Source organism: Malania oleifera, chromosome 11 (genome assembly GCF_029873635.1).
Source record: "Malania oleifera isolate guangnan ecotype guangnan chromosome 11, ASM2987363v1, whole genome shotgun sequence".
In the NCBI taxonomy this organism is placed as follows: Eukaryota; Viridiplantae; Streptophyta; class Magnoliopsida; order Santalales; family Ximeniaceae; genus Malania; species Malania oleifera.
Genome location: NC_080427.1, coordinates 28,512,370 through 28,539,147, shown reverse-complemented (window position 1 = coordinate 28,539,147; position 26,778 = coordinate 28,512,370). Strand labels below are relative to the sequence as shown.

Sequence of the window (26,778 nt, the reverse complement as noted above, 5' to 3'; positions counted from 1 at the left end):
AAAAAATATTTGAAAATCGATTTTAAATATAATTAAAGCGTGACATAATAATTTCTTGCATGTAGTGGTAAATCAAGTTAGAAATTTTTGAACGATGGAGGGGAAGAGAATATTATTATGAGACCCAACAAAACAAAGTACTAATCTATTGGAATTTAACTGAGAAATGATTAAAATTATACGAAAATTACCTTAGGATACTATCATATGGGTAGGTAGATTATTGTTATTTAATTTATTATTTTGAGATAAGGTATAAAATAGTTTTATTAAAAAGTTATTTATTAAAACTCGATTACAATTAAATACAATAAATAGTCTTAAACACCTATGACACTAGTTTCCACGCACACTTAAATGTTTAATTTGTTTTCATAGTTTTGGAAAATTATACGATAATTATCTTGAAAAAAATTCAAGCTATTTTATTTTAATACACATGTAATCTTACTTTGACTGCCTACGACACTAAATACACCGCGAAGAGTAAAATCTATTAACCAAATACCATACAAATTTTAGCGATACGAATTTTGCAGTAAAAGACAATTCAATTTAAGGAATTAACTTAACTAGGCATGCAAATTTTAGCGATACGAATTATGTGTCATTTTTTTATATTTGGCAGTATTGAATTCTTTAGGGATACGAATTATTAAATGATATATACAAAAGAATAAAAAAAAATCAATTATATACAAATGAAATCAAAACAATCAATGATATACATACAAATAAAATGCAATTAAAATAATGCTAAACTACTCTGTGCCACAGCGAGGTCGTCTCTGGGGTCGTGGTGGCTGCTGTTTGCGTCTACCCTCTCCTTGCTGGTCAGCATCATCAGGTGTCCTGTCCGTCGTCCTGGATGTGGATCTTCTCCCCCAAGAGGTGCTGCATAATCATCATCATCCATGTGGAGTGCACGCGGTGATAAATGATACGATGTCTCGGGACGAGAACGAGGCGGTATAGGGGGTGCATCGACCTCCACCCCATCGAAAAGATCGTCCAATAAAAATGACATCGATGGGGTAGCAATAGAGTCGGATGGGGCATTAGTCGGTCTGCTCGACAGTCCGGCAATATCAGCTGCAGTGGAAGGCGCATAAGGCGCTGACGGGCCGAACAAGTACTCAGCTTGTACAACTGGTGGGGAGGACAGGGGAGTCCCTGGACGACTAGAGGAGGCATGTCGTCCTCTTCATACTGGAGTTGCTCGACCTCCTCGTGCTGGTACATCAGGTAGACCTCCTCGTTCTGGAATCCGTCGACCGTCCTCGTGGATGAGGTCCAGTGCAGCACTCATCAATCGGTGGATCGCAGGATCCGACGAGATCTGGTCTGCCTCAATGACTATGTCAGCCTGAACATATATTATTAACGCATTCAAATCGGAATGTATATATCATAAAATGAGTTGTGGCATTAGTCTTCTTACGAGGCTCAAATATATAGCAGCGGTCTTGTCGACAAAGCGGTGTGTGATAGACCTATACCAAGTGAAGTATGGGTCATCTAGACGCATCGGACCATGCTTCGCCACTCCTCGTATGACGTAGTCTCGCCGATGCTCCCACACAGTGACGAATATCGCGTGCGTACTCGACCAGTTTGTGACCCCTCGACCGCGCCCAACCATGCCGTGGAGATCGTCCCCAACAATATCTACCCCCGAAGTCATAAATGGGGCGGGAATAACCTGTCGAAACCCGAACTGTCGCATGACTCGATTGGGGAGATACCACTCAATAATATGAAAGCATATGAGTGGCACTCGAGCTACCCACAGGTCCCTCTCGTCTGCATAGTCAAGCGGCAGGTCGGCTAAAATCTCTTCCGTGTAGGGCATCCAAAAAAACTGCACTTAGACAAAACCAAAAGATAAGCGGACTATAAACAACTGAAAGAAAGAAAGAATATCATGTGCTATACTTTAACTGATTTATACCTCATGCTCCCAGTGCATGTCCAACTCAAACCTGTACCAGGGCAATGTGTGAAGTGTAACCATCGATGCCCTCACGTCGTCCCTCCATCTGTATAAGATGAAACGTAAGTTCCCAAATGCAAGACTGCTACGTATTACGAATTAGTATTCGTAATAGTTATAGAGTGAATGAGGAGGGATAGATAAAATTTGTACTAACCGGTATGCGAGTGGGAGAGGATCAACCGGACGACCATCTTAACCCCTCTCAATCTACAGGAAACCTCGCCGCGTCGGCGCGAAGGAAGAAAATCTCTACTAGGCCCAAACCTGGAGTAGGCGAAAGGGGCCCGCAATCTGTGTCTTCGAGTGGTGCGCGGCGCGACACATCTCCCTGTACAACCACGCCAAAGTGGCGGACCCCCAACTGTACGAGTGACACGCTCCGAAGTCCTCAAGTAGTGGAAGGAACATCAGATGCGCATAGCTGCCGGAAACATCAGAGAAGATCGCCCCACAAATCAAACGCAACAAGTGGGCTCGTGCGTGACATGCTATCATATGTGCATCTGCATCTATCGGGAGCTCACGAAAAGCATCCCCCTTGAGAAACCGCATACGGATGCGTGCACCAACCAACTCGCTGTCAAGCGGAACGACGCCTAACAAACGCTCGCACATAGTATGTAGGGCGAGTCGACCCTGACGGTCTGTAGGTCCCTCCACTAGTCCGACAGTGCGACCAGTGACGGCTCGCCCATCAATTGGCAACCCGAACATAACAGCTACGTCCTGTAATGTGACGGTGGCCTCACCATGAGGTAGGTGGAACGTGTGCGTCTCGGGTCTCCATCGCTCCACCAATGCTGTGACGAGATGCCAATCAAGCTGGATATGGGCAATCCGATAAATGCCATAAAACCCCGCATTGCGTATCAGTTGGACGATGCGGGGGTCTGCCTCTAACCAACGCTCTGCAAACTGCGTGCCCCTTCAGCAGAATAGGGGCTCCGCATGCCCATCAGCTCACGCTTGGCTGGCCCTGTGATGTTCGCCCATTATCAAGACACTCAGATCAGACGGCCCTGGATCAATCCTGTAAAATGCATTGTCGCATCAGAATAGTTATATACAAAAAAAGAAGGGTGTGAATGAGTCTCAAACTGTATACGACATCAACGCGACGGTCCAGCTGCATCGCCCAAGTGGGTCCTTCTCGGACACCTTGTGCGATTATGTCCTTCTTGATGACATATACTGCACGTGCTCCTCTTCCTACCTTCCCTAGCGTCCATCTCATTGTGTATACGGGAGCTCCTAGGACGACCTTTATGTCGAGCATACGCTGGATTTGCCTGTATAGTCGGTAACAACGATGCTGGCCAGTACGCTCCGTGCATAATCGGCTGAAAATTCGCCGCATATGTCGCATAATGTTTGGCGGGACTCCAACAAGGCTCAACGTACTGCATGACGTTCAGTCGTGTCTCCGCACATGCAGCGAGAAGGTGGGAGCATGGAAAGTGCAAGGCTTGCCACTTCCCATACTAGCAGACGTGCAAATCCTGAATGCGCAGGGTTTGCACATTGTTTCCTTTATGAGGTCCCAACTGCGCAGTCGTGATGCTAAAAGTACCTCTAGCCCGGTTGAACGTCGTCACGCGATGTCCGGTCGCCTTTAACTTTCTTCTTTCCATCGCAAGCAATATATGAGGAGTTAATGCATTTCCTCCTGATATTGCATTACGAGCAGCCTCCCGTCGGCTGTTGAAATAATGTGCAACGCGATAAAATGTCAGTTGCACAAGGGCAGTGATTGGGAGGCTACGAGCGCCCTTAAGGACGACTTTGAAACATTCGACGAGGTTTGTCGTCATGTTCCCATACCTTCTGCCACCGTCGTGGCACTGAGTCCACATATGAGGAGGGATCTGATCGTCTTCACAGGTTCCCCACCCTCATCGAAGATCTTCTCCATCCACATGTTAAACTTTCTGACCTGATGCTCCCTTCCCGCTTGTTCAGCCATTCGCTTAAGATTGACACTGTGCACTTTCATGCTGAAGTTGCTTACCACGTGTCGAAGGCAGAATCGGTGGTGTGCACACGGTGGCTGCCAATCGGAATTGTGAGACACTGTTGTGATGATCCCTGGATGCTTATCTGATATAAGGCAAATGTAGTCCCTGTCAGTAATGGAACGAAGACAACACAGAAACCAATTCTATGTGTCCAAACTTTCCTCTTGCACAATAGCGAGTGCAAGGGGAAATATTTGCCTGTTTATATCCGGGCACGTCGCAATAAGGAGTTTTCCCTTGTACTTACCGTAAAGTGTGTCCCATCTATACATATCATAGGAGGACAGTGGGAAAAACCCTGAATAGATGCTGCGAATGCTCAAAAGACTGATACAAATGTTATGGTCTGATCGCTGTCTGGTATAGGGTTCAACCTTCACTTGACGACAGTACCAGGATTATAAGCGCACATTGCTTCCATCCACCTAGGCAAAGTCTAAAAAGACTTCTCCCAATCGCCGAATACTTGGGCAATTGCCTTTTGTTTGCCCAACCAAATCTTCTTATATGAGATGGAATAGCCGAAACAACGATCTATTAATTCTTTCAATGTAGCGATTGAGGTCAACGCATCACCCCTTATCATATTCACAATCTCCCTAACAATATGAGATGACGTGATTTGGCTATGGTCTTGCGAGAGGAGTTTATTCAAGCATGTGTGCGGACCACCATATTGAGTGATTTCGAAAAATCAGTGTTTCTGACGATACATCGCACGCAGTCTCCAACAGCATTCAGAGTTCTTACACCTAACAACCCAAAATAGTGGGGTCGACTGTAGGACGTGGAAGTCATGGTGCGTTCGAGCGTGATATATTCGCATAGCAGTTATCAATTGATCTTTCAACCTGAATAGCATCCCTTTACTCAGTTATGATGATTCATCCCAACGAGTTACCCGTATAGGAAGCTCGTCACCATGGGACAAATCTGCAGCATCTACGTCAATTACACCATACATAGGAGGTTTGTCCATGAAATCTACCGTATACGTCGCATCGTTTGATTCACGGGGGGGTGGGTCGAGATCATCGGGGAATTCATTCGTCCCTTCACCAATTTCCTCCTCGTACGTGTCATCTTGTAAATGAACATCGTTCGTGATGTTCATCCCCTCGTCTAGCGCATTGTTCGCTATTGCGAACAACGATCCTGGTAGTTATGTTGAAACTTCTTCGCAAACACCATGATAATTCGTATCAATAGTAGGTCCTTCGTACGTCTGCGGCTCGAATGACGATCGTGGACATTCGTTCATATCCACAACAGGCATCCCACCAACATCTGGATCTTCTTCCTTCGCTTTAACCACGTGCTCAATAGACGTTCCCGGCTGCCCATCTGCGGTGACACCCATCTGAGAAATGTTTTCGACATACAGTTGCACAGTCAAATATGTCGTCCCTACGCAGTGTGCATCCAACACCATGCGTAAACCGCAATCACTAGTTACGGGAACAACCTCATAGAAGATTGTATCATGATGCCCCTTAATCGGGTATCTTGCGGTTACCCGCAATGCATATTGATTTGGATCAATATGCAAGTACTTGTATATCTTCGTATATAATTTAGTTAATTTACACCTATGACCAATTCTAATAGGTTGAACTGGCGGAATACTATAACTAACACCGGTTTGTCTGGTTATAATGTTACCCCCCATGTACAACAATACCGAAATCGGAATACTGCTTGAACTTCCTGCCATCTAGATTGACGCCCGAGAAATATAAAAGACCTGCGCAAAACAACAATTTTATGTATAAGTGATATGCTAAGTGAATAGTAAACAAAAATTATTTTCACTATGTTCATGTGCATACAATATTCTCTAAATGTTTCACTTGTCACTTTGAAAATATTCTTGCATGCAATTCTGACTTTTCTACGAAAAGTCGTATCGAAATTTCGGCAGCATGCCGAGTGTAATTTGAACATTTACCCATTTTTACAATGACCCTTAAACGTTTGCAGACAATATAATAATATAGTTTAAGCATGCGAGAACCTATGATATCTACCAGCATGCAATTTACATCGCTGCATCAGCCATACAGGAGGCATTTAAATTCAGGCTTAGAAAAAAAAAAGACTTCTTAGATATAATATATAATATCCAAAAAAATAGACTTCCTAGGCATTTACCCATTTTTACAATTCCATGCAGGAGGCATTTTCTAATTCTTCCTATATTTTTTCCTGATTTCATGATCTTTGAAACTTTTTTGTAAGCAAGCCTTCAATTAATGCATGTGTCACAAATATTTATTTAATATTTTATAAAAATTAATTTTATATATATATATATATATATATATATACGTATGTATATATACATATCTCAAATATAGATTGCAAAGCTCCAAAACATCATGTGCCATTGAGTGTATGCTAAATAATTAACTTATAATTCCTTCAACTTATATGCATGCCCCAAAATTCTATAGTAAGGGAACAAAGAAAATAGAGCCCCATCAGTTGCTTTATTACAACAAAAGAGAATTAGAAGAGACCAATGACATGTCTGGATTTAATTAAGAAGAAATGAAAATCATAAAGTCATATAGAGTTCTATATTTTTATAGCCGACAAGATGTCAAATTTCTTTTTCGATTTGAAAAATTTTGATTTCCTTCAAAATAAAAAGTAGTATCTACAAATGATTAACTTACTCCCTTAAGTTAGGCTAGACTGCATAACAAATCATAAGTTAGGGCTGGGCATAGTTTGGTTAACTGAACCATTACCCTCGAACCATTAATCGAACCAATGTTTCGATTCTCTAAAAAATGCGAATTGAAATCAGTTCGCTTAAAATGGTAATTGAAATTCGGTTGATAGATTTTTAAATTAATGTTAATGGTTAATTGAACTGAACTGTTAAGTATAATTTGAAAATTTAAAGACACTACAAACAGTATTTTTTCTTTGATAATAATCAATATGTAAATTTAAAATATTCAAGATAAAATTTGAAGCATGAATATTAGATCAATATACTTTTTTTAATTTAAATTATTAAAAATTTACATGATATTATACATAATATGCATTATATATATATTTATAGTATATCGGTTTGGTTTGGTTAATTGTGATTATTGAATGGGCCAAATAAAAACCAAACTGATAAATGAAAAAAATTAAAATTTTGTGACCAAAATTGAACCAAAGAAATGGTTAACCAATTTTTCGATTTGGTTTGGTTTGATGTTGCGGTTCGATTTTTTATTATGAAATATAGAATCTTAAGTAATATCAATTAAGCAAATAATAAATAAATTTTATAAACTGAAATAGTCAAAACTACTCAAGTGACACAATTGAAATTAAACATTGAATTTCTAAAGATAGTAATAATAAACCTGAAAATGGAAAAAAAATTTATTTTCAAGAACTAAACAGGCCCTAAGTGTACAGCAATACTAAGTTCTACAGATCATTATGCACACAAAGTATATACACATACTAACAGAGACACAAACATACATGACATGGGTAACTGATTTGTGAAGAAAACTCAGGTCTATAAATATAGATATATTCATGGATCTTATGATACTTCATTGCTTACACTAAAATTGCACGTTAATGAAATTGTTAATTAAAAAAACTAACCTTTCTCTAGATGCAACAACGAACCCAAATAATCGGAACGAAAATATGAAACGAAACCAATTCAAAACAGAAAATTTCTCAGTAAGTAAAATAATATATTCACGTTTTTGCTAAATAAAAAAAAACCTACCCCATTTTCTCCCTTAAATAGCCTCGCCTTTGCCCGAACGATCACCTGCCACCTCGAACGGTAACCTGCCAGCTCGAACGGTCCTCTCTGCAAGCTTAGCTCGAACGGTCCTCTTTGCAACTTTTTCTCCTCTGCGATAGTCTTCTAAGAGAGCTCGGGAAGGTTTTGAGTAGACAAAGCAAATCTCGTAGGACTATCCTGCGAGATTTATCACGGGTCACAACGCGAATGGATTTCAGGCGCAAATCTCGCAGCTTGGTCCTGCGAGATTTGCGCCACGCGTCACCTTCTCGCTGGTTGTTCTCTTCAAATCTCGCAGCTCCAACCTGCGAGATTTGGTCCAGCGTCGCCACGCATCACCTTCCCGCTGGTTCTCTCGTTGCCACGCGTCAAAGGCAGAGCGGCCCATGAGTTTAAATCTCGTAGCATGAAACTACGAGATTACGCGAGTATTACTTTGGAAAAATTTTTCCCAATAAGAGTGTTATTTTATATTTTATTTTTATTTAATAATAAAACGGGAAAAAACTATATATATATAAATATATATACAATTTTTCTTCACTTGCTTGTTTCTATATTGATATGCCCTGCCATTTTGATTTTGCTTCTTCAATTGCTTGCGTCTTTCACCTTGTTGCATGTAATTTCAACCGATTGCTAATTCTATTTTCAGATTTTATTTAATTCCAAACCAGCCACAATAAACACCTAAACATAAACCTGTTTATTTTGATGCGTGTATGTGTGCTAAGTCTGATCAAGAAAAATATATGTTCACCAATCAATATTCAGCAAAGCATAAACATGTCAATCACACAGTCACAATCCACAAGATCGCATTTACGTTGTTCGGTCCAAAAATTAGCCTACATTCACGCAGAAACTCACCTCTAAGATACTATATTAAATCTGGTGGGAATAAATATACATACATAGATTTACCCCTTCTTGACTTTCCAATTTCTTTTAGAAATCAGCCCAAGAATAATCCAAAAAATCCCTTCTTGGCTCCTGCGAAGAACCCTAGATTTCTCCTTATATTCCTTCCTAAATTTCCCTACAAGAAATTCCTGCCAAGAAACTAGATCTGTGCATTACCTCCTTTACCTGTTCGCGAACCTCCGCTGGAGGTTGGAAATACCCAGCGCCGCACCTCCTCCTGCTGGTTCCTTCTTGCGTGCGGCCTCACTCTCCCGCCCGACTGCTGAAGCCTCTCGGTTCTGCAGGTGCTCTCTCGGCTGGGAGGTCTCCTGCTGCTAGGAAGAACTCGCGGCTGGCTGTGGAAGAAGACGGAGCGGCGTCTCTCTCTCGGTTCTGGAGCTGCAAACACAAGAAGAAGAAAACCTCTTCTGCCCTTCCGTGTCTCAAGCTACGAACACAGAAACTCTCCAAGTCCCCCCCATCTACCTGCTATGTTTTTTATTCATTTACAATTAAAGTCAAGCAATTACATCACTGCCCCTATAACAAAAGTAAGCAAAAAACAGCCGTTGGATTTGGGTAAAGAAATGGACAGCCTGGATTCTGTTTCAAGCCTTGACACTCCAACACACCTGTTCTCTAGGACTGCTCAGTTTCTCGCCGGGGATCAATATCTTGAGACTAAGGTTGGTGTTTGTTTTTGATTCATCCTCTTCTTTTACCAGGTATTTTTGAATGTCAGATACTTTCAAGATTTCAAAGTTGGGGATTAATTTTGCTGTTCTTCCGATGCGCGTGTTAATACTTCCAGAAAAACAAACTAAGTGGCTGCATATGTATATATATATTCCAATCATTAAACTGGTTGCTTTAAGTTTGATGAAATGCTTGTAAGAGCTCTTTCATCCTACTATTTAGAGAGAGTAAGAGAAGGGGAGAGAAATAAAAAACGTATTGCCCAGATTTGAAGTATTTTAAGGTGGCAAGGTGTGTAAATTTGTATTGGGGATTGCTGAATTGACATTGTGAGTTATCCCACATTGAAAAATATGTGGGGATTGGGGAGTGACATATATATGCATGAGCCGAAGACCTAATTTGCTTGAACTTTTCGGGTGCTCGTGGGCATATATCAAGCCCTTGCGCTATGGCTCTCCCGTGCTAACAAGTGGGGTTTAGAGCTAGCAGTTTGAATTGGGTTTTAGTGTTTAGGTGTGTGTTCCAATGGAAGAAGAGTGGTGGATCCTATGAATGCTAATTTCATAGACTAATGGTCTTCTATGATTTTGGACTTTCTTTCCCATGGTCGAGTAATGACTGTTGGTTGGTATTGTGGAAACAGGAGGAAAAACAGGATGCACAAAGTGTGGGAAAGCTGGAGGAGCAGCTTGCTGGTATTCTGGAGCAGCCCCTGATTTTCAGGAAAGCTGGAGGAGCAGCCCCTGAATTTTTGTCTTAGCTTTTGTATATATATTAGGAGAAGACATCTTGTAATTTTACCAATCAATACAAATTTTTTGGTAATCAAATTGGTTGTCAACTCCAAATATTCTCCTTTTTTGACATGGTATCAGAGCAAGAGCTTTGAATTACTCTGTTCTACCGATCCTAACATCCCACCTTCACCTCAAAATCTTCTTTCTTACCAACCCTCATTATGGCCAAACCTCACCCATCTGAAAATGAATTTTCCAATCCCTATTTCCTACATCATGGGAAGAGCACTGGACTTGTTTTAGTCTCACAACCGTTAACCCCCCATAATTATCACGCTTGGAGTAGAGCTATGTATGTAGCTCTCACAGCCAAAAACAAATTAGGCTTCATAAATGGCATCATCACAAAGCTTGCTGTACTGATGACAAATACCCACAGTGGCAGAGATGCAATCATATGATCCTATCTTGGATCACCAACAGTCTCTCACCTGATATTGGTGGATACATCATGTTCCACATCAGTAGTATGGGATGAGCTCAAGAAAAGGTTTGCAAGGTCGAGCAATAACAGAATTTTCATGCTTGAACAGCCGATGTCAACAACAAAACAAGAAAAAATCCAGCAAGTGTCTACTTTTCCAAGTTGAAACTCATTTGGGAAGAGGTAATGAGGTACGAAGAGCCTTTCAAATGCTCAGCAGTGGATTATGGCGCTGTTTCAGTGCTGAGTAAAAGGTTCGAGAGAAGACAGATTATGCAATTCCTTATGGGATTGGATGACACTCATGCAGACCTAAGGAACCAAATTCTGTTGAAGGACCCACTGCCCTCACTAGATGAAGTGTTCAACCTTGTTCTAGAAGGAGAAGCGAATCATGAGCTTACTAATCTGGTCCAAAGTATTTTAGAATCTGCAGCAATGACAGTCAACAGTGACAAACCTCAGAACCAGAAGAGAAATACTAAGCAGACAAAAGGAAACTACAAGGGATCGGGTCCTAAAGAGAAAGCATCATGCACGAAATGTGGGATAACAAATCATACTGTAGAAACTTGTTGGGAAATCTATGGATACTCTCCAAACCACAAACTGTATAAGCCAAGAATTGGAGGTGGGAGCCAGCAGAAGGTGCCCAACAATGCATCCTTAGATGAAGGCTCGGGAGTGACAAATTTGAACATCTCGCCAGATCAGGTACAATAGCTCATAGCCCTCCATCTAGCAGCAACTCAGAAAATCGAGGTATAAATTCACCAAGACATAACGGTGAGCTTCTTGCTGCTTCATCTATTTCCTTGAGACACTCTTTGAGCTGCACAAACAACTTCACCAATAGAAGTGCATGGATCCTCGACAGTGGGGCAGCTGATCACATCACAGGATCTCTTGATCTAATCACACAGAAAAAGCCTTTGAAAAATATCTTAGTTAACCTACCCAATACGACCATGGTACCAGTTTCACATATAGGGACTCTCATCATTTCATCTGCTCTCATTCTGAAAAATGTCCTATACATAATCTCATTTCTACAAGTCAAATTAGCCGAGACCTAAACACTTGTTTCATTTTCTTGGCTAAACAAAGTTTTATTCAGGAACTGGACACTTGGAGGACGATTGGAATTGCTAGAGAAAAACAAGGGCTCTATGTAACGTCCCTCAATTTCTTAACATAAAATATCACATAATAAATAAAAATGGTCAACCCGAACCCGTGGGTAGCAGGGACACCTGTCAAACACAGCGGAAAACCTAGCAGCAGTAAACATTAAATCTCAAACATCCAATCATAAAACATAATACCAGAGCATTCTATACATCCTCACAAACATCCAAATATCTCTAGGGTTAAACACAAAATAACTCTGACACTATTACAAAATCTTACCCTTCTCACAGGGTAATCTCACTAGCTCAACGGCGGCCCTGACCCGCCAGTCTCTCAGGAGCTCCTGAAAAATTAATTAAGTTTGGGGGTGAGACACTTCTCAGTAAGGGAAAATAAACTAAATACAGCTGTGTGGCAACATGAATATTTAATGCATTTGTACGTATACAGTACATTTCATAATTCTATAAACATAATCATATTGTACTGGGTAAACATATATTTTCACATCTGTTAACAAATCATATCATACATAAAATCATCTGTTATAACTGTAGTACTGAAAACAAACCCAGGATGACTAGCTAGCTGGTGTCATGTATTACCCCCCATGACGGGTTGTGCAGCTCGAAGGCGGGACCCGACAATGGCTAGCCGACCACTGCCGAATCAAATATGTCTATAAGTACGATGAGCCCGCCACACCCTGGTCCGGACTGCCAGGTGGACGTCCACACTCTACTGAAAGCCACATCGACTATCCATCTCCCATCCCCTCGTGGGACGGTAGCACTAATAAGGCCTCGTGCCAAAATGAACCCATAGCTACGGTACCGAGCTCCTGGTCTGAACTAAACTAACATCCTGGTTGTGAAAACATATAATACATGATCATACGTAACATCATTATGGCCTCGTGCCGAAAACATAGATACGGCTTCGCGCCGAAATCATACATATGGCCTCGCGCCAAAATCATAATAAATATGGCCTCGCGCCAAAAACATAGATACGGTCTCGTGCCGATAACATAAATATATGGCCTCGCGCCAAAATCGTTTCAGGTATATATATACTGAAAATACAACATTTATCACATAATCGTCAAAACCATCACAATATAACTCATATTTTCATAATACCTGAAATCATGCTTTGTTCGTAAAATCTTTCACATCATAATACATTTCACAAAAAATAATATTCATGCCACACATATGCTGTTAAAAGTCATACTTCATATTTTAAAATCGTGAATTACTTACATCTCATACATACATATACAATTTAATCATCATAGCAGTATTTTCCCAATCGTACATTTTATTCGTAATACACAATACAACATATGCTTTTCTAAAAATAAATTTAGAAATGATCAATAATAATTTGTATGAAAAATTACTGCTTTAGTTTATTCCCTTACCTGGCTATTGAGAAATTCCTTAGGACCCAAATCCTATGCCCTTAGTGCCCGAAATTCAACTCCTGAAATTTACATTTTTCCCCAGATTAATTAATCTATTTCTCCAACACAATACTCATCTAGCCTTCCTTAGGCTCCAAATACCTCAAATTAATATTTAAACTATTATTTAACATCCCCACTTAATTTTTCAAATTTTGCCTACGGGTACCAAAATTACACCTGCGGCGCTCACCCGGGCCTTAAATTTCAAAAATCCTACTTCAATCCTAGATGCTTAATATTTTAACATTTTTAAACTAATGCTAATGAATTAAAATTAAGCCCCTTAATAATCGCCGCACCCCAAATTTGGGGTTTTGGCCCGACACCCCCATGAGAATTCCGTCCCACTAGACTTGTAGAGAATCATCCCTAGATTCTCGTGGTGGTGTCCGTTCGTCAATTGGACTTATATTTTGCAAGAAATTAAAGAAAAAGGGAAAAATGGCTTACCCCAGGGAATACGCTTACGCCGCTCCTACCACTGATCCGCTCCAGTAGAAATGACGGCAGCGGCGAATGGAGTCCAATGGTATTTTCGGATTTTCGATCGGACGAAAATCCGTCACGAAATCGAGGAGAGAGGGAGAGAGAACGTGAGGAGAGAGAGAGGACCTGCGCTGTTGCAGGAAAAAGGAAATAAAAGAAGAAGAAAAGAAAGAAGAAGAAGAAGAAGAAGAAGAAGAAAAAGATTAAATTGGATTGACTCTCCTGAAGCTTCAGGAGGATGAATATAATAATAATAATAATAATAATAATAATAATAATATTTAATTAATATTAATAATAATATATTTTATTAATAAAATAAAAATAAATTTTAATTAATTTTTTTTTCTTTTTCTTTTAAATTCGATTAATTAATTAATTAATTAATAATTTTTTTTTTTTTTTGGAAATCAATCCTCCAATCTTTTATATCTCTTTTTGGGGTTTTTACACTCTATCTTTTGGAGAAGAATCAGCTTGGGAACAAGCTGCCATCTCACCAACCCATAGCCAACTCTTTGTCTGTTTTGACACCACAATTGTGGCATTTACGTTTGGGACACCCCTCTGATCAACGCCTCAATTTACTACATAGTATAGAGCATAATATCCCTCCTTTTGTTGACAAACACCAATGTGAAACTTGTCACATGGCAAAAAAAACTCATTTGTATTTTCCCAAGAGTCAAAAATTTGTTGATGCACCTTTTGATTTAATACACATGGATATTTGGGGCCCTTTCTCTGTTAGTTCACTCAATGGTGCTCATTATTTTCTAACAATGGTTGATGACCACGGTAGAAGACATGGATTTACCTCATGCATTCTAAAAGCCAAACAAGAGGGATCATACAAAATTTCTTCAATCTTGTTGAAAATCAATTTCAACGTAAAGATTAAAGGAATACGATCCGATCAAGGAAAAGAATTTCAAATGACCGAATTGTTTGCCTCAAAGGGGGTAGTTCACCAACAAAGTTGCATCTATACCCCCCAACAAAACTCCATTGTTGAAAGAAAACACCTACATTTGTTGAATGTAGCAAGAGCTCTTAGATTTCAAGCCAATTTACCCTTAGAATTCCGGGGAGAATGTGTTGTCACAGTAGCATATTTGATAAATCGAATTTCTTCTCCAAACCTCCAAAACCGATCTCCATATCAAATCATTTTTTCAAAAATCCCTTCTTATTCTCACTTAAAGACTCTAGGATGTCTATGCTATGCATCAAACCTCAATCCGCACAGATCCAAGTTTGATCCAAGAGCACGTAAGTGCTTGTTCATAGGATACCCAAATGGTATTAAAGGTTACAAACTCTTTGACTTAAAGACTCAAGAAATCTTCATTAGTCCTGATGTAATATTCTATGAAAAAACCTTTCCCTTCCTAAACACAAATAAGCTACCCTCACTCTTACAAACACCTCCTCTCCCCAGACTTGATGACCTGCCTGTAATACCTAACCCTATCTCAGAATATCTTGAACCTACAACTCCTGCTCAAACCAGCCATGACACCACCATTGAAATTCACCCACCCGTTGAACATTCCCATCCTAGTGACTCCACCCAGCCCGAGCTACACTTACCTGCACCGGCAAACACTAATCCTGAGCTGAGAAGATCCACAAGACAGAGACAGCAACCTGGCTATCTCTAGGATTTCCATTGCCGACTTGTTACCTCTCTAGCAGTGCCAAATGGTTCCCCTGCTGTGTAGCAAATGGATGAAGGTAAAATCTCATTCCCTTTCCTCTGTCCTCAATTATGATAACATGTCCCCAGCTCACAAAAGTTTCAGCTTAGCCATCACCTTAGAACCAACCCCACCTCTTTTGCAGCAGCCAACCAGCATCCTCATTGGCGAATGACTATGCAGAATGAGCTACTAGCCCTTGAAGACAACAGAACTTGGGAGTTGACTGCACTACCCAAAGGCAAAAAGGTCGTGGGATGTAAATGGGTGTTCAAAACAAAATACAAAGCAGATGGTACCATTGAAAGACACAAGGCACGCCTCGTAGCAAAGGGATATACACAGAAGGAAGGGGAGGATTACTTTGAGACTTTTTCCCCAGTTGCAAAAATGGCTATCGTCCGCTGCCTATTGGCCACTGCTGCCTCTAAAGGTTGGTCCCTCTACCATCTCGACGTCAATAATGCTTTCCTCTATGGTGATTTGGAAGAGGAGGTTTACATGTCATTACCACCAGGATATGTTAGAGAGGGGGAGAATCATGTATGCAAGCTGAAAAAAGTCCCTCTATGGTTCGAAATAGGTTTCAAGACAATGAAATCACAAGTTAACTTCGGTCATCACCAAAATTGGGTTCACACAATCCAAAGCCGACTACTCACTGTTTTTCAAAAGAACAAACACTTCTTTCACTGTCATGATTTTTTATGTTGACGACATGGTGATAGGAGGAGATAATGAGACCGAAATTCAACACTTGAGAGAGTATCTTGCAAAACACTTTAAATTGAAAGACCTTGGGAAGTTGAAATTTTTTCTAGGGTTAGAAATAGCCCGCTGTTCAAAAGGGATTTTCATATGCCAAAGAAAATACGCATTAGAAATATTACAAGATTGTGGGTTAATTGGAGCAAAATCTGTTCAATTTCCAATGGAACAAAACTTGAAGCTTAATAAGGAAGGACCCGAACTTGCTGAACCAAAAAGTACAGAAGATTAATTGGCCGATTGTTATATTTAATGATCACACGCCCGGATATTTCTTACTCTCTGCAAGTCTTGAGTCAATTTTTAAGCCAACCGAAAATGGCTCACTGGAAAGCAGCTCTTAGGGTTGTGAGATGCATAAAAGGATCTCCATCACAAGGTTTATTTTATCCAGCTAACAAACCACTGCAGATGGCAGCTTTTTTGTGATGCTGACTGGGGAGCATGCTCAGAGACAAGGAGATCAATCACTGGTTTTTGTATTTTTCTGGGAGATGCTTTGGTCTCTTGGAAATCAAAGAAACAAAGAATAGTATCTCGATCATCAGCGGAATCTGAATATTGCTCAATGGCCTCTACTACATGCGAATTGGTTTGGTTTCGGAGCCACATGACCTCGGTGTAACTCTCAACCAACTTGTTCAATTATTTTGCAATAATCAAGCTGCCATTTATATTGCATCCAATCCCGTTTATCATGAAAGAACGAAGCATATCGAGATTGGTTGCCACATTGTTCGGGAAAGGATTCAAGAAGGTTTATTGAAACCATTTCACATTTCTACAAATTTACAAGTTGTTGATATTTTAACCAAGGCAATTGGCTCTAGACAATTTCATCATTTACTGTACACGATGGGAATCCACTTTATAGCTTCTTCATATTGAGGGGGGTATTGAGGAAACAGGAGGAAAATCAGGATGCACAAAGTGTGGGAAAGCTGGAGGAGCAGCTTGCTGGTATTCTGGAGCAGCCCCTGATTTTCAGGAAAGCTGGAGGAGCAGCTTGCTGTTTTTCTGGAGCAGCCCCTGAATTTTTGTCTTAGCTTTTTTATATATACAAGGAGAAGACATCTTGTAATTTTACCAAGCAATACAAATTTATTGGTAACCAAATTGGTTGTCAGCACCAAAGATTCTCCTTTTTTGACAGTTGGTTGCATGAATCAAGAATAACTTTTGTTCAATGCGGGGCTGGATGAGACTATTTTAACTGAGGGCTGGATTGTTGGGAATATCTGCTTGTGAGTTGCCTCACATTGGAAAATAGATAGAGGAGTAGCTTGGACACATGGATGGGCCAATGACTGCTTAAGTTTTTCCCATGTATATCAAACCTGCGCACAAGGACTCCTGTGGTACTACCATTTGTTGGTTTTTTACCCTTTAGCCAAAGGTTATTGTCGGAGTACTACATCATACACAGAAGTTGGCATCTCATTTTATGTGTAAGAAAGATTGATTGATTGATCCCCGCTCTTGCAGCTTTGACTACTGGATCTTGCAACTTCTTGAGTTGTGTGAACTAGCCCGTGTTAACAAGGAAAACCTGCCTCCCATTGGAAAGTTCGGCTTCTTTTTTGCACTCATTTGCACAACTAGGATACATATTTTATGCATAAGAGACTTATAAAGTTCCAATGGAATTCTGCCTTGGTGTTTAAATATTCAATATTCTCTTCAGCCAATTTTAGCAGATATATCACTGTTGATTTTAGGCACATCCAGTTTATGGGATTCAACCATCTCTTAATGTTGACATGTTGTTGGTACAAGACAGTTAGACTATTAAGCGTGTCATGGATGGTGGCTCTCCTAACTTTTCTTCCTCCTTTTGTTGTCATTCCTAGAACCAAGAAGAGGAGAAATCACACTTCAAGATACGTTAATTAAGTGTAAAGATAAGATATTATCTTGCTTCTTGTAGTCAGTAAAATTAACAAAATTAACAAAATTTACTTAAATTTTGTCTTTCTATTTATTAGTATATTCTATTTAACTTTATTAATTTTTTGTTTATTCATAATGGGCCCTAGTGATCCAAATATCAGTCCTAAGTTGAGTTGAAACATTTGATCTGTGAATATTAGAATTAAATTAGTTGTAATTCATCCCATTTTTAAAAATCTAGAGAATATATAGAAGAAGAAAAAAAGAAGAGCAAGAAGAAGACAGCTTTTTAATATAATAAATTATTAATTTTAGCTACAGATATTTGAATATCTTTAGCATGATTAAGTTTATATAAAACACGTGAGATTCAATTTCAATAATGTTAGATTTCATTTATGACATTTTTTTTTCTTTTGATATCACCAGGTTTCCTGGGCTTACACACTAGACTAATCCCACGCCTACGTCAGTCATGCCCTCGACCAACACGTAGGGGGTAAATCGCGGATTTGTTTTCATGTGATTGCCAGGGACGCTAACCTCTAAAACAATGTTTGCGAATTAAATTTACTTAAATTAGATGTGTCTATATCTGAATGCTAAACAGAGAAAAGTAGGAACATAAAGGTGACTAGGAAATCTCCACATGGATTTTGCATGAAATCTAGTCGATATGATTCCTAAAAGATCTAGAATACCTAATCTGTGTCCGAATTTTTGTTCTAATGGCTATCTTGTAGTTCTAGATGATCAAATTTGTTCTTTTATAATTTATAACTTTTTAGCATTTTTAGTGTTTCTTTTTAAATTTTTTCTATTTTTAGTAGGAGGATTTGTTACTCTCCTACTTTGCACTTTCTTTCTTTATATATATACTCTTTATTTTTCGATAATTTTTTTTAGCACTTTAAACATGGCAAACTATGTCTATTTTTTTTCTATAAATTGAAAATGAAACAGCAAAAACATAAGAATCCAATTTTTTTTTTTGTTATTTTCCTCATTTTATCAGTAATTGAGTAGGTTATAAATGGCATGTGTTTGGCTGGAGAGTTTGGTTTCAGAAGCATATACCTCCCCTATAAAGATAATGACTTTATTTTACTAGAAGCATGTTGAAACATTCGAAGGCTGGTTTTCCAAAATGTTATCATGGCAATCACATTTAGGTGTTTCCAGTGTAGAACTTCAACATGGCTTCTCCTTGTGCTCTGTTGAGTTGCTAAGTAATTGAAAGTAATCAGAGAAATAAAAATTGAATTCCTTAACATTTAGGCATAGCACTTTCTATGACACAGCTTCTCACTCCTTGGTAATTTTTACCACAAACAGCTTCATTGGCTTCTCATTGATGCTGGTTCTTCGCCCAGGTCACTATCATGTTTGTTTAACAGTTATAAGACTATGTCTCTTCACCCTCTGCCTGTGCAGCCACTTTGTCCATCATTGCCATGACAGCTCTGACTTAATAGTAAAACTAATGTCACATTTTCTGCTATCATTCCATTTAGAATTGGAATTCTAATTTTTTCTTTGTAACAGTATAATTTAAATTCTTCATAATTTCAGTTCTTGAATATCCATTTTTTAAAACCAGTCTCCCAATTTAAAATTTTAAATGCACTTAAGTTAGTTTTAATGAGTTTTTTGTGTGTCAATCCTTAAGTGTCTGTGATTTGCCTTCTCTTGGATAACCCAACCCTTCATTTTGGATATTTCCTATTGTTAGATCAGAGGAAATTTTAGAATTTTGTTTTTAAATTATCTTTTTCTTTATATGATAAACTACTGGTTTGGTGGCAACATATTTATGATTTCTACTTTTTTCTTTTTCCTTTTCCTTTCTTTTGAAGTCAGATAATGAGTGTAAAAAGTTGAAGTTTCTATTCCAGAGGGTAGCATATTTTTTCCGTGCTTTTGGTTCGATGGTACCAACAAGGGCTTTGAAGCAATATGTGTGGCGCACCCCTTACCTGCCCCTTACATTAGTTATGGTAAATTCAAGTTTGGAGGAGACACCTGTTTTGAGCAGGCTGTTGTCTGTGGGGGTTGATCCACATCAGAAGTCCTTTTATAGTGCCTCCGTGGACAAAGTGAATGATCCAAGAATCAGTGATTTTTCACTTCAAGAAAGGGGTTGTCACTCATTCGAAAGTGGCAAGTATGAGCATGTTTGTAAAACTGGTTTTTTCAGACTTCTCAATTTAGTTTCAATCCTGTTTATAAAAAAATTGATTGTTTTATTATGTTTGGAAATTACTTTCTTGAATTAACTTTTGATTCTTATTGGTTTTGCTATATTTTTTTGTTTTTTCCCCCAGGGAGAGAGAAAGAGAACAGGTGCAGTGGTACTTATCACACTACAACACCCATGCATTTATATTATCAATGTAGAAAGTACAATTATACCTTTATTGCAGAATATATCCTGGCAATCCTGCACCCCAACACTCCTTGAGTTGGTACATAGATATTTTTCATGCTCAACTTGTACAGATGAAAGTTTGCTCCTACAATCCTTGGTGAACATATCAGTTAACCACTCCACTGATTTTACAAGGGGGTTACAAATCAAGCCTTTGTCAAATTTTTCTTTGATGAAGTGTCCCAACTCCCAATGCGTAGCCTGTCATGTTGAACCAGATTCAATATTGGTAGATGCGTTATTGTCATAGTGCAGTCACATAGATTGATTGCTCACTATTCTGAGATCTCTCAACAAGGTTTGTAGCTGCTTAAGTTCACAAACTTTGAGAGGCTTGGCTCTGTATTATCTCTTGCTTCGCCAAGTTACTATATTTCCGTCTACAAATGTGTAGTAGCTAAATGTGGAGTGGCTATTATCCAGTGAGCTTGCCCAATCTGGGTCATTGAAGGCCTCTTTCATCAAGTGTCCATGTTTGAGAACAAGATTCTCTTACCTGCAGCCTGCAGCTGATTTTATGAATACCTCAATACCCTGTAGATCGTAGACAACTTCTATGTGAGGCTTACAAGGGTCATGGATATACTGACTTTTTACTCCAACTATATGTGTTATATTTGGTCTATTATGGGACAGGTGTGCTTTTCGGTCAAGTCTTTGATATCTTTCCTTATTGTTAGGAGCATGATCACTACTGAAATTTACAACCTAGCATACCTCCGTTTCATTATGATAAAGAATATACTTCATTTGGGGTGATAAAAAAGCCTTTGTTAGATCTGACAACTTCTATTCTCATAAAGCAATGTAGTGGACCTGATTATTTTACTTCAAATTCTTTAGCCAACTGACTGAGTCTTGAGTTTTGATGCCTTTACCACAGCACTGCTTGTTATTGCTCTGTCATCTTGCTGATCCTCATAATCAATTAGAACATTGATCTTATGGTCTAGTGGTTTGATGAAGATACTATGATATTTCACGACTTTGCCTAAATCCAAACTTCAACATGGCTTTGTGAAAATTTTCAAACATGGCTCTAGGGGACTGCTTGAATCCATAAAGATATTTTCTCAAGCTATACACCTTTCCTTTACTTGGAGGAAAAAAAACATGGAGGAATCTCCATGTACACTTCCTCTTCAAGATCGCCATTCTTTGCGTTCAAGTGTTGATGCTTCCAGCCCAAAGTAGCAACACAAGAAAGGTATACCTGGAAGGAATTCGTCTTTGCGTCCTCTTGCACTTGCTCCCTTCTCTGCTTGCTTCTCATTTCGTTCATTTCCTTTCTTCCCCTTCCGTTGATCATTGCTTGCAGTTGCATCCTTTAAAGTTGAAAGATCAGGAGGCAAGATAGAAAATAGAAATTTTACTTGAGGAGAAGCAGAGGACATCTCTTACGCATCATCATTTCCCCCTTGATGATGTGTCACGAAATAAAAGGGAATGCTTCGTATTGATGAAAAGTAATGTCTTTTCTAGACGGAGATGGTACCATTTTTACATTTTCGGAGTCACAGAATAACCAAGGAAGGCAAAGCTGAGGGATTTAAGGTCAAGTTCACCCCAAGATGATCTTTTACCATGAAGAAAGTAGAGACATCCAGATATTCATCGTGGAAGATGAGGAGAAGGTAGACCCAATTCAAGAAGATCAATTGGCGATTTGAACTGAAGAATCCTCAGCCACATATGATTGATAAGCTATGCAATAGGAAAATTGACATCTGCCTTAAAAAAAAGTCAAGAACCTACATTGTAATTATTAAAGCTCAAGCAACATGAAGAAAATGTTGATTTTCCACTCAGGCAGCCCATTTTGCTGAGCAGTGCCAGCACAACTAGTTGATAAAAGATGCCATGGTTAGAGAGATATGCTCTAAACTTGCTATCAATGTATGCAGTCCCATAACTCCCATTGTCACTTCGAAAAACTTTGATCATGGCACCAAACTGTGTTGCAACCATTATAAGAAAGGCTTTAAAGCAACCAAGCACTTCAGTTTTTGAGATAAGTAGATATAACCAAGCGAGACGAGAATAACATTAGGTAAAGTTAACAAGCACAAAGGTATTTAAGAAATTGAGGCTACATGTGAAGATCCCCTCACATAAGAATAAACATGTGCAAGAAGAGAAACAGTTCTATTATTAGATGGATAGGAAATACATTCATGTTTGGCCACAAGCATCGCAAACAAAATCATTGGGCTACATTGTATTGGTAAAGCAAGAGCAATTTGTTTGACACACTAAAACAAGGATGCCCCACTCACATGAAGCACGAATTTCTCCTAAATCTGGCGGACTGGAAACTTGGATTGCTCCTCCAGTTGATAGACCTCTTGGTGCCCTACCACTGCCAATCATTTTATTTGTTTCCAAATTTGAAATACTCAATGGCTAGGAACGAAAATTATGGAGCAATTCAAATCATTGGTGATGCATCTAAGACAGTCACTGCTTCTCTCCCTAGCTTTCTTAATGAAAATATACAGCGGACTGCCTCCCCTAATGGATCAGATCCTACTCTTTCTTTATCTTGGGATTTGTTTGGAGTGAAGAATCTTCCTGTCTTGTGCAGCAATACTGTCTTGTTCAAAGAGTTCATTCCAAGACACTCATTTAGTGCTTGGCTTGCTTTTTTTGAATAGACTATGGACCTTGGACAGGACTTCCAATTGGGGTAACCATTCCACACTTTTACATCTCTGCCATCACTGTACAGAGAGTGGGAACCATCTATTTTTTGAATGTGCCATCTCTGGTCCAATGTACAGGAATGCTGCAAAAACTGCAAGTGTTCTGAAGGTTCCCGAGGACTATTCCACCTGGGAAAATGACATCAGTTTGTTGTCTCACTTAGGAAAGATCTGCTCTACTGGTGTCACCAAGTTAATTTGGGCTGCCAGCATCTACTACATGCATATCCTGGAAACATCAAGTCTTGCATTAAAAACTTGAGAATTTGCTCTTCATCCTGAGAAAGATATGAAGCTTCTCCATTTTGGGGGTGCGAAGAAGCCTCTGAAGTCTCAAAAGGATGGGCATGTGACTGCATATCTTCACCATGGCCACCAAGTTCCCTGGTAGGATGGCCATGAAGCTTCCAACAATGCTCTTTATTATCTACACTTCTCACAGTAGTCACTCTTTGCTGGTCATCATCTGATCCTCTGCTGAAGTATGGGCTTGGCCTAAATTGCTTGAATCGGTGTCGAGCATCAACCCAGCGGAACTTCAGTGACTTGGCCTGATTCAGTATATTGGCTGGGTTTATCCATCTCCCTCACAGAAAATGAGCTAAGTAGTGACATGTACGAGTTGAACCCTAAATGTGAGCCTATTCTTGATCTAAACCCATATAAGTTGAAAAAATAGTTTGCAGTATTTTTTTTTTTCATCCTTTATGTGAACTCATTGCTTTAGATTTTCTGTCTCTTCATGCATAAACGGATGTACAACAAAAATAAATTTTTTTATCAGCAAAGAAAACTTTATTAAAGACAAACAGGACCTCAAGAAGATGCAAACCAAATGCAGCACAAAAGAAACAGATAACGAAAACAAACACCAGTCATTGAAGTACATCCAGGTAATCAAGGAAAACAGGGACTCCTGGGCATCCCACAATGCCAAATAGAGATCATGGAAAACCAGTCATCATTTAACTGCCTGCAGAGAAGAAATCTTTCCATTGAAGGCCCTTTTGTTTCTTTCTTTACAAACCGCCCAAAAAATAGCAAGGGGAATAAGAGTAAGAGCTCTCCTTTTGAACTTGTTGGCACAGATCCCCTTCCAAGCCCAAATCTTGCTTTCAACTGACGCTGTAGTGACCCATTTCTGTTTGATCAAGGAAATGGCCAAACCCCAAAGATTCCTGGTCCAGAAGCTGTGCAGAAGGATGTGATTAACAGATTCTGCTTCTTTGAGGCACAGAAAATACCTATTCACAGTAGAGACACCTTTTCTTGAAGGTTATCAAGGGTGAGGATCTTCCCCAGAGCGGCCTCCCAAGTGAAAAAAGCAACCTTGAAAGGGTTTGTCGTTTCCAAAATGGACTTCCAAGGAAAAGAGCTGGTGCACTCCTTCGCACAGCAAATATGGTTGAAATAGGACTTGACGGTGAAAGTTCCCTCCTTGATCAGGGAGCACTTGGGATTGTTGGCAGAGCCCTGGCTCTGAACATTGTAAAAGCTGCTCTAAAAGTCAATAAGAGTATCAATTTCCCAATCAAGAACATTTTTGATTAGTGGAACGTTCCAGATGTTCCTATGGGCTGAGTGCTCCTAGTGATGGCAGATGAGGGCATTGTTGTTGCAGGCAAGTCTATAAATAGATGGGAAAGAAGCGTAAAGCTGAGAGCCACCACGCCGAACATTGTGCCAAAATAAAAAAAATACATCCTTGCTGTTTCCCCACATTCAAATGAAAGTGTGGGAAGAAATTCTGTCACCCTTTCCTGATGAATTTCCAGAAACTAGTACCATGACCATTGGTCACCTCTCTGGAGGTCCAACTGTAGTGATGAAGGCTATATTCAGAAGCAATAACTTCCCTCCAGAAATGATTCTTCTCAGACATGAACCTCTTGAACCATTTTCCCAAGAGTGTCTTGTTAAAAGGGAGAAGGGATCTGAGACCAAGCCCTCCTTTTTGCATGGGTTGCTTAACAACCCCCCACATCACAAGATAAAATTTGAATTCCTCTCCTGTGTTCCCTTAAAGGAATCTTCTCTGGATGCCTTCCAAACGATTGGCCACTGCACTAGGGATGGGAAACAAGGACATAAAATAACCTGGGAGGTTGGCTAAGGTGCTTTTGATAAGGGTGAGTCTGTCATCCTTGGAGACATACATCAGCCAGTTCTCTTTCATACCTGCTAATAATGGGATCCCAAACACCCTGGTCTTTGAACTTTGCTCCCAAAGGAAGGCCAAGGTAAGAAATAGGGAAGCTTCTGAGGTTAGATCCAAGAGTTTCTGCAAGGAGAGAGCCACAGTCACATGGCCCCATGGGAATAATGACAAAATTATGACACCCCTATGATGTAGTTGTGCCTTTTCAAATCCACCTAATGATAATGTTATTCTTGTCACAGTTTCTCTATTTGACTAATAATAATTGAAATTTTCAAGAACTTTAGAAATAATAAGAAAATTGTTTTAAAATGAACCTAATTATTTAGTATTTATTCTTTTTGACTTGTATTTTCTGCATGCACAAACACACATATATAATATATGTGTGTGTGTGTGTATGTTGACATCATTGATTCGACCATCAGTTTGACCCATGGGTCCAATTGATCAACCCAATAGCTTCATTGGGTGGAGTTTTATACTAAATTGGGGTTATGGAAATAAAAAAGTACAATAATGGGGTGATGTGAAAACATATTACACAAGTGGGGTTGTTCCCTTTGAAAATGCGGACAAAAGTGGGACCCTTAATAATTGGCTGGATAGAAATCCGCATGTCCAAGTCTCTGACACTGAAGCAACTTTTTGGGGGGGGGGGGGTGTATGTGGGAGGGCTGGAGCATATAAACATATAATAATATATTTTAATATTAAAAACATATTATATACTATAATAATATTATTGTATTACATATAGTAAATAATATTATTATATGGTTTTTTATATAGCATATTTTTATATAAATATATGCTAATGTACTGTATATTATTCATATCATAGTATTTTCTTACATAAAAAACTATATTATATTATAGTATAATATATAAAATATACTATATCATTAGATTGAACAATTGAATGTTTAGATTATTAAAATTTCTATATAAAAATATTTATTACAAGTTTTAAATTATATAAAATATAATTTTAAAAAGTTTTTAGAACCTAGTTGAGTTATATGATCTTTAGGTAGAGAGGAAGATGGCAAGATGCTCTCTAACACTATAAAGGGAATTTTTTTGGTGTCATTTTTGAAAAATTTCTAATTCTCCTCTATGTCAATAGCTTTTATGTCTTTTAAAAAAAAATAATAATTGAGGATATAAATCTAAAAGAAAAAGTCCAACCCCATAAAAGTGTAAGTCAGTTTGAATTTCAAATTTCTACCAAAAATGCCCCTATAACTACCTAAAATACCATTATAGCTACCCATAGCTATCCTAGGACGCCTTTATAATTAATAACTCCTCTTGTAAGAAAATATAAATACTCTTCAACTCTTACAGATAATAAATTTTAAAAAATTAGGCACACATAGTATGTGCTCGCAACCAGTAAAATAATAACTTTTATGTTAATAATTTTGAATTA

The 26,778-nt window shown here is 38.9% G+C and overlaps 2 protein-coding genes across 16 annotated transcripts in view; one reads left to right on the top strand and one right to left on the bottom strand.

Moving 5' to 3' along the window:
* Positions 1-585: 585 nt before the first annotated feature.
* LOC131168181 (serine/threonine-protein phosphatase 7 long form homolog) lies at positions 586-9,158 on the bottom strand. 2 transcript variants are annotated; one of them, XM_058127452.1, is made up of 5 exons: positions 8,867-9,158; positions 2,151-5,755; positions 1,952-2,039; positions 1,442-1,861; positions 586-1,366 (listed from the first exon to the last, which is right to left on the bottom strand). In XM_058127452.1, exons 3-5 carry the CDS (start codon positions 2,012-2,014, stop codon positions 1,205-1,207), a joined length of 645 nt encoding a protein of 214 aa, XP_057983435.1. In that variant the 5' UTR covers positions 2,015-2,039; positions 2,151-5,755; positions 8,867-9,158; the 3' UTR covers positions 586-1,204. The 2 variants fall into 2 exon arrangements, with proteins under 2 accessions (XP_057983435.1, XP_057983436.1); XM_058127453.1 differs by lacking the exon at positions 8,867-9,158 and having other exon boundaries at positions 1,952-4,229.
* The window catches only part of LOC131168179 (uncharacterized), a 56,085-nt gene continuing 37,210 nt past the window's right edge, over positions 7,904-26,778 (top strand). For 4 of the 14 annotated variants that reach the window (XR_009140234.1, XR_009140233.1, XR_009140235.1 and 1 more), the window contains exons 1-3: positions 7,904-9,375; positions 19,912-20,219; positions 20,380-20,406. Coding sequence is in view for 6 of the 14 variants with exons in the window: in XM_058127446.1 (XP_057983429.1) it covers positions 9,181-9,375; positions 19,912-20,219; positions 20,380-20,406 (530 nt within the window). In the remaining 8 variants the exon portion in view is untranslated. Of the gene's footprint in view, positions 9,376-11,153; positions 11,324-19,911; positions 20,220-20,379; positions 20,407-26,778 lie in introns of those variants that run through there. The other 10 variants (XR_009140239.1, XR_009140237.1, XR_009140236.1 and 7 more) reach the window with 5 other exon arrangements.